Genomic DNA, 13,677 nt, shown 5'->3' with positions numbered 1-13,677 from the left:
CCACAAATCATCGTCAGCATATCGTTTTTTATGTAATTAGTGGTAGTTTTTTTGAATGAGCGGGCATTTAAATGTTGTCATAAAATAAAGAAAGTAATCAGAATCAGAAAGCATGACGTTGAAGATAAGGACAGGGCAGTAAAAAAGTATTTGGCATAGGTTCAGCTCACATTCAGGAAGAACTGGGAGCACAACACAAGCAGAATTGAAAACAAAATGTGTCTCTTAGTAGCACAGAAAGTTTCTCTCTTATTTTAGTGCATCTCTGCTCTCGTTTCTTCATCTTATGTCTGTCTTTGCTGTTTATTAATAACGCCAAGGAGCCCCTTCCAGCTTTTAACACCTTGTTATGCTACCTGACTAGCTAGCATTACCCACAATGCTCTTCAGATATGTAATTTTGGACATTTCTATTTTTTAGTATTACAGATTTTTTTGTTTTCTCGAGTGTGTGTGCTGTCATGTTTGCCTGGTTTATCCTTAGATTATTATTTTTTATCTTTTTATTTTTTCTTATTTTCTTTCTTTTATTGTCTGATGATTTTTTATTATCAGAGCTAAAAAGTATATACAGCTAGCCAATATTATTAAGTCAATAAATTTAAAGCCTACTTTTCGCACATTCACTGAAACAGTAGTATTTGGAAAATTTAGCATGAAAATGCCGCTACCATCCAGGACTACATGTATTTAAATGTATGTTATTTACTTCTGTTCATACAATACTCACATTCAGTTCAATTCAGTTTTGTTTACATAGCACCAAATCACAACAGTTGCATCAAGGCACTTTATATTGTAAGGTAAGGACCCTACGATAATACAGAGAAAACCCCAACAATCCCCCTATGACCAAGTGCTACAGCCCTCTGCCACGACCAGTTGGGGTAAGACGGGAGACATACTGCGGAAGAGAGTCAGAGATGAACAATTCTTATACATACGTTCTTTTAAGCCACTTTTAATGTCTTGTTACTTATGAAAATGCAGTTTTAAAACTTGTTAAAGTTTGAAGCTAGTTAGCAAATAAAGCATCAAGCTAGCTAATGTTAGCTAGCTTGGTTAGTATCGTTAAATAAACACAGATACCTGCTAATTAGCGCTGAGTGACCTACAAATTAAACTAGAATTGCTGTCTCTAAAACTGGAGCCTATGGTTGGATTGTTTCAGTACGATTTTAATCAAACAGCAAGCCATGTTATGTCAGAGCTCCTGTTCTGTGACTTGGATCAGCAGACATCTTGGTTTATGCAAACTGTAAGTCTTCTTAGAGGATGAGTTATGAGAAAACTTACAGTCATCATAAACGGGGCAAATGGAGTCACATACAATTGTCACAAATTCTTCCTATATTAAAAAAAAAATTAAATAGTGTTGTATTGTAATAAGACAAATGTGTTGTTTAATGCATCATTGTGTGAACGTACTCCTTTACTGAAACCTTGTGTATTCTCTTTCAGTTCAGCAGCTTCATACTTTTGTGGTGGCCTTTAGGCCCATTGGAAACATGCCAGAAACAATAAAATCGTAAACATATTATCTCTAGTCTCTTGAAATATGTACAGCAGTTGGCTGTTTGATAGCATTTCTCCTTTGGATTGCCCGTATCTGAATGCAGTTTTAAGATTAACATGCTTCTTTTTAACAGTTAACAAAAGGCTTAATTGCTTGATGTCAACCAAAATATACAAGAGGTGAAGTAAGAGTTGTTGTTGGGTGTATTTCGGGTGCCTTGGTGTGCCTTTTACAGACTGACTTATAGTTCTTTGTATTCTGTCTCTGCATAGTTCTCTTGTCTATCCTTTTTCACCCTCCTGTGTACCCTTCATCTTAATGTCTGGGGCTGTAATTTGCTTGGTTTCTCGAACAAGGTATCCACTGTTCATCCCTCAGCTGGCTGATAATGGAATAAAGCGTGGGCGCCTACAGATGTATGGGACGTGTTGCAGGGTATCCGGGGCAGCAGAGAGGATGTGTCCAGTTTGGCAAGACCCTCAGATTTATAGTGTAGATGTTACTCTGCATTTATGGGACAGATGAAAAGATTTCCTTGTTCCCTTTTTTTCCCTCACAAACACCCTCCCTGCCCTGAAAGTAGCCCTCCACTCCCATTCATTCTCTTTCTTAGCCCCATATTGTATGCCATGTTGATCTGCTGGCCGGGCAGTGGGTCTCTATGTGAAAAGAAGGGAGTAGCAGTGTGGATTTGAGTGTGTGGCAAAAGCAGGAAGGTGTTTTGTTGGAGCCTCTGAGGCCTCTCTGTATGATAGATCAGATCAAAGCAGCATGGAGATAGGAGATCCTCTTGGAGATCGGTTCTGGCTGAGCCCAAAAAAAGGTAAGCGTTTATAATAAGTGCTTGAAGCTGAGAACAGAGGCAGCAAGTTAATGATTCTGTGCACTGGTTAGCATTAGGCTTATGTCATAAAGAGGTGTGGCTAAGTAAGCTAGACATCTTTTGTCAGATCTTCGAATCAGAACAGATAAATTGAAAGTTCTCACCCGGTTTGTGCAGCAATATTTAAACCTTTCTAGCTCCTAAATGGCGTAATACATCCTCTCCGTGCTGAGTTGGATCCCTGGCTGCTGTTTAGCTGAGCTGGCATACGCCTCTCACAAGAGAGAGAACAAGAGAGCTGAGAGCTGGTTCAAATTTTCTGTCCAGATCTCACGGCTGGAACTTATTTACAGCACAAAGATTTTTTTGTAATTGCTGGCTGTTTGCAGAATTTAACACAAAAGACTGATGTCTATTACATTTTTTTTACATCAGACAGTCACAAAACATGCTCTACTTTTAGTGCAAATTTTATTGTTGCCGATTGAAACGAATGTGTCCTCTTCATCAGTCGTAGGGACTGTCTGCCAGATTGCTGCTTTTTTTTTTTTGCTTTCAGTCGACTCTCTTACCCCGTCATTGGCGGGCTGCTGTCCAAATTTGAGAGGCTGCCAGGGACATTGTAAGGTTGGGCAAATTAGGAACCCTCCACTAAGACGTGACAAAAAGCTTGTTAGAGTGAGAGTAAGCGGGGATGAACGGGACTTGGCAAAACTTTTTTGGGTGCTCCTGCTCTTTTTTGGCTGGTGAGGCGGGCGACAGGAGACACAATCTGTGACTTAATTTCTTTCCACTCTGGAAAAGGAAAAGTCAGTGTGATCCGAGACTGGTGGAACCTAAGACCCAAGCAATGCCTGTCATTTTTCTTACCTCAGACACTCATCACTTTATAGATTTTTCCATGTGCATTTACGTGTATGTTGGCAAGACAGAAGCCAAAACTTGGCTTTCCTTACTACGCTCTCACAGTAGTCTGTTGTTTTTTTAACTTGTGACGTCTCTGCAGGTTTTATTGGTCAAGCTTTTCTCAAGAATTTCTTTTTCTAGTTCTTTCTATTAGTTACTCATGCCATAATTTAAAAAAAAGGTTGTCTTACTACACGGTTGCTTTTAACAAGGCTTACTGAACACTAGAGATATTTATAAGTCAACAAAAGTTTGGATTGGCAGAGCAACAAGCAGCAGGTCCCATAGTGCCTTGATTTATTTCAGAACTTTGTCTATTGTTCTCAGTGCAACAAAGCAAACATTTTTCCTCCTCCACTTTGATTTCCCCCCTTTTTTAGTTCAGCTTATCCCATAACAGTTGATTATTTATTTTTGCAGCAGAGTAGGCAATGCCAAAGACACCCCTCTCCTTCCATGCTCAGCAAACCCTAACACAAAGTGCTTCTTTGTATGGAGCAGTTCTGCGGTTTACTGACTTTTGTGGCTTTGTGTTTGCTTGTTCTGTTTACAATATAAAGAGTTTGGGGTTTTTCTCTTAGCCACCCCTCCAACTATATCTGGCTTTGCACAAGAGGCACAGTTCTCTTCAAGTCCTTAGTCTCATGCGCTCAAAGTTTTCAGCCACCCGCCGTCACCTCCAGGGGTTAATCCTTTCAGCCTCTGTCTTCTTGCATTTCAAAAGCTTGTTTGTCTGCCTGTTTAAGCACTAATTTTTGTTCAGGCTGACCCATCCAGAAATCAGTCAAGGTTGTTGCGAGGGTTATATTAGTGATGGGTTATATTAGTGATACGATTAAGGCTTCTTATGCCAGGTTCTCACAATAGTAAAGACAAATTTATGTATAGATTGGCTACATAATTTATTTATAGCTTTATTTTTGGGCATAGAAGTCATATATTATGAGTGAATATATGAATACATAAAAATTGGCCACTCATTGCTGAGTAGTTCGACAAAATCCTAGAAGTTTTCCCCCAAACTGGAGCACAGTTATCTGAAAAACGCTACGTCCAGATGAACTGAATCAACCTTTTGGGATAAGTTTAAAACGTTTATTTACTATTATTATTGGGGGTTTTTTTGTTTTGTTTTTTAAATTAACCATCATACAATTGTTATAAAAAGGAGTATTACAAAAATGTGAGTTTTAACAGGAGTGTTATTGGAGATTAACTCACTCTTTGAGCCAGCGAGTCCACATTAACTTCAGTTTTCAGTTCCAGATGTTTCTATCTGACGTATACAGATCCAAATGTAGCATTCTGCATGAATACATTCTCCCAGTGACGATTCTGGCACAGTGAATTTTCGCAGGTATGTGCTGAACGTTTGTCATCTTATTTTAGCATGTGAGCAAGCTAACGTTTAACAGTTAGAGCTAAATACAGATTATGTCCGCAGGTTATGTTGTTGGTCATAAACTAAAGAATCAAACTTGACTGTGACGGAAACCACTTGGCCAGCATCCTTCTATGTATTTGTGGAGGTAGCTCAAAAAGATAGGGCAAAATAATTCAGCTATGACCAAGTTCATTAATTGAATTACTCTAATTACTTAGAAGGCCTATAAATACACTGGCGGCAGTCGGAAACCTCCATATAAAGTTGTTCACAACAACCTCTAACTTTAGCAGATTCCTAGGTCGGGTGTTTGGGCTCTAACATGCACCAGTTATGTCAGGGGCCACAGCTGTCTCAGACTATGGAGTCACTTGCCTAACCACACACAGCTAAGAGTCAAGCTCCTCAAATAAAAACGGGCTTATCATCTGGATAAAAATGAGCTCTCGTGCATCACAAAACAATTTGCCACAACTACAGAGACACAAGTCATAACTTAGGGTAGACTTAGGGCCACATTTTGATTTGTGCTTTTGTAACTTTTTATGTTTTCATCTGGCAACGCAGTCAGCTCAAATGCTTCAGTGTGCTTTCATTACCAGCTTACAGTATTTTGGACTTTTTGTTTTACAGCCGGTTGTGGACTTTACCCTGAATCATAATAACGTGATAGTTGTCTCTGCTCAGTTTCAAATATAACATTTCATATGAAACAGTATGTGTGTTTTTTATTTGGAGGATCAGTCAATTTAACGAGTTATCTTTCCTGCTGCAGTTTAGAAGGTGTTTTTAGTTTTTTTAACTTATTGTAATGAGCGTTCTTACATTGGTGGATAAGAAAGGCCTTGCTGACCTTTGCTTTCCCTTGAGTGGCTTGGATCTGATATGAGGGTGGAGGGCACCTGTGAAGCCCTTTACATTGGGCCATGAGCCAGCCACCATCAGCTGGTGCTGACAAGTCTATTTTGGGACTGGTGGAGGCCTGAAACATAGCAGGAGGAGCAGACTCCTAACCAGGAAACTCTTCGGGAACTCTTCCCCAAAGTCCTATTTCTCCATTTCAGTCAATCACATTGGCATTCATTCTGTAGTTGGTCTGCTCTTGTTCTTTTTATAGCCTGAATAAGATTAGTTCTGTATTGCCATGACATTCCCTTCTGGTAGTCTGCTTCTTATTAGAAAAATTGACAATGCCACATCAAGCCTGTAAATAGCTTTTGCAACCAGCAACTCCCTTTGAAAAGCAGCAGCAGCAAATCCTGGTGATACACTGTTTCTTTTGAAGTGTGACAATCGAATATTTGGATGGCCGAAGAGGTCGGGCCTTGAGCCAGGATAAGGGTCACTGTCAGAGGCTTGAAGTTCACTGAACACTTTGTGCATAAACAGTGCATGAAATCACAGTGATATGCAACACAGAGGGCAAGGCACCCCTACACACTGATGCCAATTTCCCCCAGTGAGATTGTTTTAGGGCTTGCAATTTAAATCGTAGTGGCTACAAATGATATAAAAACTGTGATTTGCATTTAATCCCTAATTAAAAACAACCCAACAACAACTGAGATATCTTTTTTAAATAAGTAAGATATGTAAGGAAGTAGTTGCTGTAAGTTTAGAAAGCAGATTCCTCCTTGATGTAGGATTTCATCTGCTCAACTACTTGGGTCCTTTTTGGTGTTCTTCATTTCCATTGTATATTAGCGCCTGTGTTTTTTTTGCTAGACTTTTGAATACATGCAAAATGGTTTGGCATTGCCTTGGTGAAGCAAACACGGCCTTAGACTGCAGCCTAATGTGGTTTAAATGCTCACTCGCACTGATATCTTAGGATTCTTTCATGCACATACACTTCCCTGTCAGGCAGACGTTTGTTTCGCAAGTCAGAGGAATGTCTTCCTTGTTCCATAAACCGAAAAAGTCTCTATGTTCTCCGAATGAATGCTCCTCCCTGCTTTTTGAATCACTGACTGTACATACATCTCTAAAGTTAAAACCATAAGATAACAGGGTATATACTGTAGGTGGAGTACATGGCTTAAGGCTTCACCCAGTCTGAGAGAGATGTCAAAACAGACAACTGCACAAATCCTGCGTGAAAGGAATTGTTATTAGATAGTAGATTAGTAAAGGCGTTAGTTGGGTTTACAAGAGGTCCAGCAATAGTTATGAGGGGGGTGTCTCCCTTATTTTAATATGTCAGTATTTTACATTTGTATATAGTCTTTAAAAAGAAACTATTATTTTGCCATGACATGTTTTTGCTTTCATGATTACTGATGAAAGGTTGATAACCTGATAATAACTTGTTTTGATAATGATGAGATAATGACGTCCTTGCAAATAGCAGTCTAATAAGTTGACACAGTGGTCCAGCTGCCTAGCCAACAGATTTATGGCCAGCTTCTCCACTGCAGCTCTGAAAGCGGATATGTGGCTTACTCAGAACTGGCTTACTTCATTTGACTGTTGCCATGGTAAAAAAAATTAAAACAGTTTTCTGTCTGTGTTTGTATGTGTAATAGTGTGTGTGGTTTCAAACACCGGGGGGAATGCGTCATTTCATCTCTGCCCATTCACCACCACTATAATTTCATGAGTATATCACTGTCTGCAGCGCAGACAAATGAACGCATGCTACTGTGCTGTAAGCGACAATTGTAAGGTCTCCTTCCAGTTCGGCTTTCGCTGAACGCTGGTCGCAAGTCACTCTCTCTGACACTAGGAGATGAACAGGAGACAGATGTACAGGGGAGAGAAGTGATCTCTGGATAGAAAACTGATATCATGTTTCTGGGAGTGGTGAAAAGGTTAGCTATAATGCATAGTTCTTTATATAGTTGTGCAAGATAGATTCTTCTTTCCCAGCTCTAATATTAACTGTCTGAAGTAGCAGTGCAACTTTAGGCTGCTTTACAGCCTGTTGCATCACTTTAATGAGCTGCAAAGGAAACACCGATTGGCCCGTCTAGCCTTCTTTTCTTGTCGGCTTGGAGACCCCCAAAACAAACACAGATAAGAATACATAAGATAAGAATAGAATTAAACTTAACGTTAGTTTTGCTATTATTATATAGGCATGGGTCATATTAGATAATTAGTAAGAGTTTAGTCATCTCCTTTCATATCCTTGCAAAGTCCAGCCAGAGTACATTATTGTGATTTATGTAGTTTCTCTTGAAATGTCACCAGCCTTCATGATATATTCTAAGACTGTGTCATATGAGATGTGAGCACCATGCCCTGCATGAATAGTAAAAGCTCTTCACTGAAACCTGATCGTGAAATGTGTAAAGCTAAAGACACCTTGTACTTAATAACTTGCATGGGCAGGATCGGATGGATGCCAGCTAGTCATCTTCCTTTCTGATATCTACTCGCTGAACAGAACAGCCCATTCATTGGACCGGTGTGCATCACACGCCAGAGGGTGTGTGCCACTCAGTCCTAGTGTGCGTTCAGAGGTGTGTGTGTGTGTGTGTGTTTGCATGTGAGTAGGAGCCATTTGCTTTTGAGTGTGGGCGGGACTCTTCATAAAAGTCATAGAGTTGTAGATCACGTGCTCCCTCCATAGGTGTGTTGATCCATTCATTTGACTTTGCTCGAATTTTATTTCAGTTTATTGCAGACACTCTTCCCCCCCCCTCTTTCTAGCTTCCTGCTGTACTATTTACTCTAGTGAGATTTTTTTTCCATGACAGTTTTTTCCTAAGAGAAAGAGAGAGAAGGTAGGAGGAGCCAGACTGAGAAGTGTGTGCCTTGCTCTCTCACTCTCTTTCTCGCTCTCTCTCACACTCACACACACTCCCTCTCTTCCATTCTGTCATTGCCATCTCGGCCCGAACAGAGACTGCTCATTCTCAGCCACCCTGAATGTAGGGGGGGCATTAAACTTATTAACAGAGGAATATTTATTTTCTTCACTATAACAAAAGGATCGACAAGAGCAAGGAGAAGAGACAGTAAGGAAAAATTATTACAGGGATTTCTTACCCTTATTGAATTAAGAAACACGTGCCAGCCGGTCTTGGCACTTGACTCTTTCTCACAACACAGCGTGAGGTGCTGTTCTCTTTGTTTGGCATTGTGCATTTTAGTTTCACTTGAGAGAGTTTACTGAATCAAACAACAATGGTTGCTGGAATGCTGATGCCCCTGCATGACCTGAGGGCCATCTACGAGATCCTGTTTCGAGATGGTGTCATGGTGGCTAAGAAGGATAAGAGGCCGCAGATCAAACACCCAGAAGTACAAAGTGTAAGCAACCTACAAGTAATTCGTGCCATGGGGTCTCTTAAGTCCAGGGGCTATGTAAAGGAAACATTTGCTTGGAAACATTTCTACTGGTACCTGACCAATGATGGCATTGTTTACCTGCGTGACTACCTCCACCTGCCCCCTGAAATTGTTCCTGCCACCCTGCAAAGGATTAGGAAGCCGGCCGCCACTCTGGCCATTGCTCACCGAGCTGCACGGGTCCAATCTGTAGAAGGTCCAACGTCTTATGTTCCTAAGCCGGGACGCAGGGCTGAAGCAGAAAGAAGAGAGGAACTAGCAGAGCGCCAAGGCTACCGCCATAAGATGGTGGGTTCTGGAGAAAGAGAGAATAACCCCGATAGGACCCCGAGGTTCAGGGGTCGCCCATTGGCTGGAGAACCGGCCAGAGAAAAGGCCTTATGGGAAGTGGAGGGCCAGCCTCAGGACGTTTTTAGGAAGACCAGCAGCTTCAGAAGTGAAACAGCAATGATGGAGGATAACAGGGGGAAAAGAGCCACTCACCAGGAGCTTGATGTTTACAGCAAGAATCCCATAGCATCACCACAAAAGAGGAGAGCACTGGAGGTCGAAAAAGAGAAGCCAACAAGTTCTGCTCCCGCTCAGACAGCAGCTTTGAAGCAGGATGTGTCACAGACCACTCTGACATCCTCCAAAACAGCCCTACCATTAGCTGTGGCTGCTGTTGCTCAGGCCACAGGTGCTGCAGCATCAAAGATTCCAGCTAAGCCCTCTGCTCCCAAAACAAACGAGGAAATGAAGACCAAGGACTGGCCTAATATCGCTGAGGAACAAACGTCAATCAAGCCTACTCAAATGATTACAAGCAAACCAGTTCTCACAATGCTTCCTGATTTTGATGCCAAAGAAGACAAAATGAAAATGGTGGTTGTGGATCCAGTTAAAGTTGCAAATGTGAGTGCTACAGCGGCCAATGATCAAGTAAAGCCCCAACAAGTAATGCCGGTCACTTCAACAGGCTCTGTCAAAGAAACGAAGCTTAAAGTAAATAAGGAATTGATTAAACCCACTGAGGTGAAGGCCCCTCCAGCTTCAGCTGAGTCTAAAATTATAAATGATAAAGCAGAAAAAGTAACAGATGCAGCTGCCACTCAGGAGACTGCCAAAGCCAAACCTCACAGCGCCACAAGCAAACCAAAGGGCTCCACTAATGAGGTCAAAGATTCTAAAACTGATGAAGTGTCCCTAGAAGTTACTACAGTACAGAAATCCTCAACACTTGAAGTCAAATCCACCATTACCACAGCAACTCTCGCAGCACCTTTGACCAATGCTGAAGATGCACAGCCTGTCACAGCAAAAGCTGCAGAGATGACTGCAGAAGAGAAGAAAACTAATTCAAAAGGGATTCCCCCAGTCAGAAAAGAAGCCCCTAAAGGTTCCGCGCAGGAGCGCACAGTAAAAGTACAAGATGAATCAGATACATCTCAGCCTCCTCAAAATGCTGTCACCACAGAGGTGCTTAAAGAAACCAAACAAGCGGTCGAGGGAGGCTCAAAATCAAAAAGAAAGAAAAAGAAATCTCAAGCTGAGGCCTTGAAGAGTGTGGAGAGTGCTGAGGGATCACCTGGAAATAAGACTGAACTCCGACCAGTGGCTTCATCAGAGCCTTTAATTGTGTCTACCTGCTCAAAGGGAACAAAGACAAACGAGGTTAAATTACATACTGACAGAGAGAAAACAGAAGATGTCCCCAAACAAATAACAGCTTATTCAGAAGAAGCCTCACTGCCACTAGGACAGATTCCTGCAGCGCCCCTAGTGGAGGGACAAATAAAAGAGAAGTCTGAGGAAAGCAATGCCGGAAAGATTGCACAGGGACCATTATCCCCTAAGGGCGAGTCAAATGTTACGTCGCCCCATATGGAGCCAGTGAAATCTGAGGAAATAACTGTGACCAAAGTGGAAACAGTGACAGTGCAGAAAATAAGTGGAGTGGAGCTCGTGCAAGCAAGCCCTAAATCTGAGCAGGGAAACCCTGCCCCACTGTCAGAACCTCAGAAACCCACAATTGAGGCTAAATCCGCCATAAATACAGAGAAAGCTACACAGGAACCTTTAAAGGGAAAGAAGAAGGGAAAAGGTAGAAAGCAGCCTAAAGAACCAGAGTTAGAGGATATAAACACAAATCCTGTCCCTTTGCCTGAAGCAGAAACATTGCCATCAACTGACACTACACCCCTGCATGAAGCTGCAGTTAAAGACAGCCCTGACATGGCCTCCGGACTGACAGAAACTAATGTTTCTTTAAAGATGACTCTTGAAAGAATGTGCAGTGAGGAAGTCAGGCAGGCAGCAGCTGTGCTCTCTGAGGCCCCAGCAGACAAAAGGGAGGTGGAGCCAGCCCTGCTCTTTGCAGAAAAAATCAAGCGGGAGGCTCCAAAACCAGAAACATCCTCCAGTGTGAGGGAAGCACCCACAGCCGGAGAATTAGCGTCAGCAGCAAGAGCGCTAACAGCAGAGCCAGCTGCAGCTCAGGCACAGGCCAGCCCACTCTTCGAGCAAGAGGAGCCTCCCATAGTTGCACAACATTCGGCCGCTCGGGCAGCAGAGTGCAGCACAGAGGAAAGGCTCTCTGTTTCTGAGGCCCTAACGCAGGAGGGAGAGAAGAAGAGGGACTTGATAGAGGACACACCCTCTGCCACCGCCACGCCCGTGACCCGTCCTGACCAGCCTCACCAGCGGGACACCTGCAAGTTTGAAACATCTGACATAGACGAGGCCACCATGAAGAGGAAAATAGTAGTAGTGGAGGAGATTGTTGAAGTAAAGCAGCTCCTTAGTCCGGAGGCAGCTGGACAGCAGTCACCACCTCCACCTGTGGAGTCTGAGGAGGAAGGCGAGGAGCTGGACCTGGATGTTCTGCAAGAAATTGCTATAGAGCGGGCAGTCTTTGCACAGGTGGCAATGGGCAAGGGGCGAGGAGCCTCACCAGAGGTAGACTGGGACCACTCACTGGGGGAGCCAGAGGAGAAGACATGGCCTAACTTCATGGAAGGTTTGTTTGAATGCGTGCCAGCTTACCTACTTCTAATGTCTCTGTGATGCAATCACTCTTGAGTCTAGATTCCCACCTTTCTTCAAAGCATTTGAGGTTTTAGGGTGCACTGTTGGTGCTCTGCACTTATGTACCTTGAATAGCATTACCATTCTGTAATTGTCTTTGACTTCCCATTCAAAGTATTATTTGGGGTGTTGTGATTACAGTTTATGGCTTAAAGTTACATGTTACCAAGCCCAGAGTCTATTTTGTGATGTGGTGCAGAGGGAGCCTCTTTTAGGAACAGTTTCAGTGAGAGGGTGAGGAGACCTTTGAGATGTGGCTGTGATTGAATTAGCTTTGTGTTAGAAGAGATAAAGTGTCTGACACAGTGCTTGCCCCTTGTTGTCCTCCTGCTGTCAGATTTCACAGGTTCCTGTGTTTTTTGCTGTGGTAAACACTCAAAAAATAATTTACTGCTATTCTTTCAAGTTTCCACATGCATCAGCAGCAGTTTTTATTTTTAACAAACAATTCAAATGACAAGAAAAATTCCCACATTTCCAGGGTGGGGAATTGTGATTGAATTGTGTAATCAATTATACTCACTGTTGTGAGTGGTAACAGTTATCTCTGGAGCTATCTGAGTGTTTGCCAGCAGGATTAGTGAGATCTGCAGCCATTCCAACTAGGTGGGGCTGTTTTAGTGAGATCCAGCCTCGCCTGTTCCCTGCAGAGACGGCTAACCGTGAGTTAAAGCCAGAAAAAGAGAGGTGTGGTCCTTTTGGGAGTATTAGTCTTTAGTAGTCTCTTTGCTCTAGTCAGGCTGTGTTCTTGGCTCTGGTTTGTGTTCTAGGGTTGTTTTTTCTTTGGAGAGATATGCATGCCCTTTGCATTCCATTATGCAAAGGGCATTAACACGGGAGTTATGTGGGTAAAGTCAACACAGTACTGTGCGCCATCCTCCTTTGCTGGTTTAGAGAAATAAAAGTGGCACATGATGCTGCGGTTAGCTTTTGTTGAAGTGAAACTCATATGGCTCATGTTAAATCCTGATGATGCTGAGGCACATTCATGTGACTCCAGAGTTTTGGATATGATATGTAACGTCTCATAACTTCCACGAGCGAAGCAAGTTGTTGCTGAAACCACCATGTAAAATGTTATATCTCCGGGTGTGCAAGACAGACTTTTTTCGGGCGTTGTCTGTTGAGGGTGTGAACAGCATGCAGATAGTCAGAAAGTTGGAATAAGTTGCTCACAGATCCATGGGTGTGTTTGTTTGGATCCACACGTGACTGACGTTCTGGATTCAATTAGAAGCCTGGCTCCTTGAGCCAGTCTGTGTTACTCATCAGGAAAATAACTTCGATTAAAAACTTCATGACAGCTGTACACAAACACAGTCATTTATAGAGCTCATTATAAGCAGAACTCTGCTTCTCTGCAGTGCATTTTGGTATCTAGAAGAAACCTGAATTGTAGATGAAGAGCTGATCATTGCCATGGTGAACTATCGCAAAGATTTTAATTTGACTTTTACTACGGAGGTCTTTCTGATCTGTGACGTTTTCACACATCAGACACAGCAGCACACTGCTGACATCTGCTGTCCATTAACAACCATATTCATCTGTCACATAGACCTAATGCTGCAACTCCACTGCAGAAGTCTTTGAAAGGAGCTCAGATTTGTTATCATGTAATAAAAAAGCCACTTTTTTTTCTTTTTTGCTTTTAATTTGACCTCATATGGATTGTTAGAGCAGTGG

General features: G+C 42.4%; 1 protein-coding gene across 15 annotated transcripts in view; it reads left to right on the top strand.

Moving 5' to 3' along the window:
* plecb (plectin b) overlaps nucleotides 1–13,677 on the top strand; it is a 131,621-nt gene that overhangs the window by 63,018 nt on the left and 54,926 nt on the right. For 8 of the 15 annotated variants that reach the window (XM_004566778.6, XM_004566775.6, XM_076889836.1 and 5 more), the window contains exon 1: nucleotides 8,494–11,923. The exons of 6 other annotated variants lie outside the window; for them this stretch is intronic. In XM_004566778.6, coding sequence (XP_004566835.1) covers nucleotides 8,761–11,923 — 3,163 coding nt within the window. In that variant the 5' untranslated portion in view covers nucleotides 8,494–8,760. Of the gene's footprint in view, nucleotides 1–8,493; nucleotides 11,924–13,677 lie in introns of those variants that run through there. One more of the 15 variants, XM_076889846.1, reaches the window with a different exon arrangement.

This window comes from Maylandia zebra, linkage group LG11 (assembly GCF_041146795.1).
Source record: "Maylandia zebra isolate NMK-2024a linkage group LG11, Mzebra_GT3a, whole genome shotgun sequence".
Taxonomy (NCBI): Eukaryota; Metazoa; Chordata; class Actinopteri; order Cichliformes; family Cichlidae; genus Maylandia; species Maylandia zebra.
Note: the sequence above shows the minus strand (reverse complement) of the source record. Positions and strands in the feature narration are given on the sequence as shown.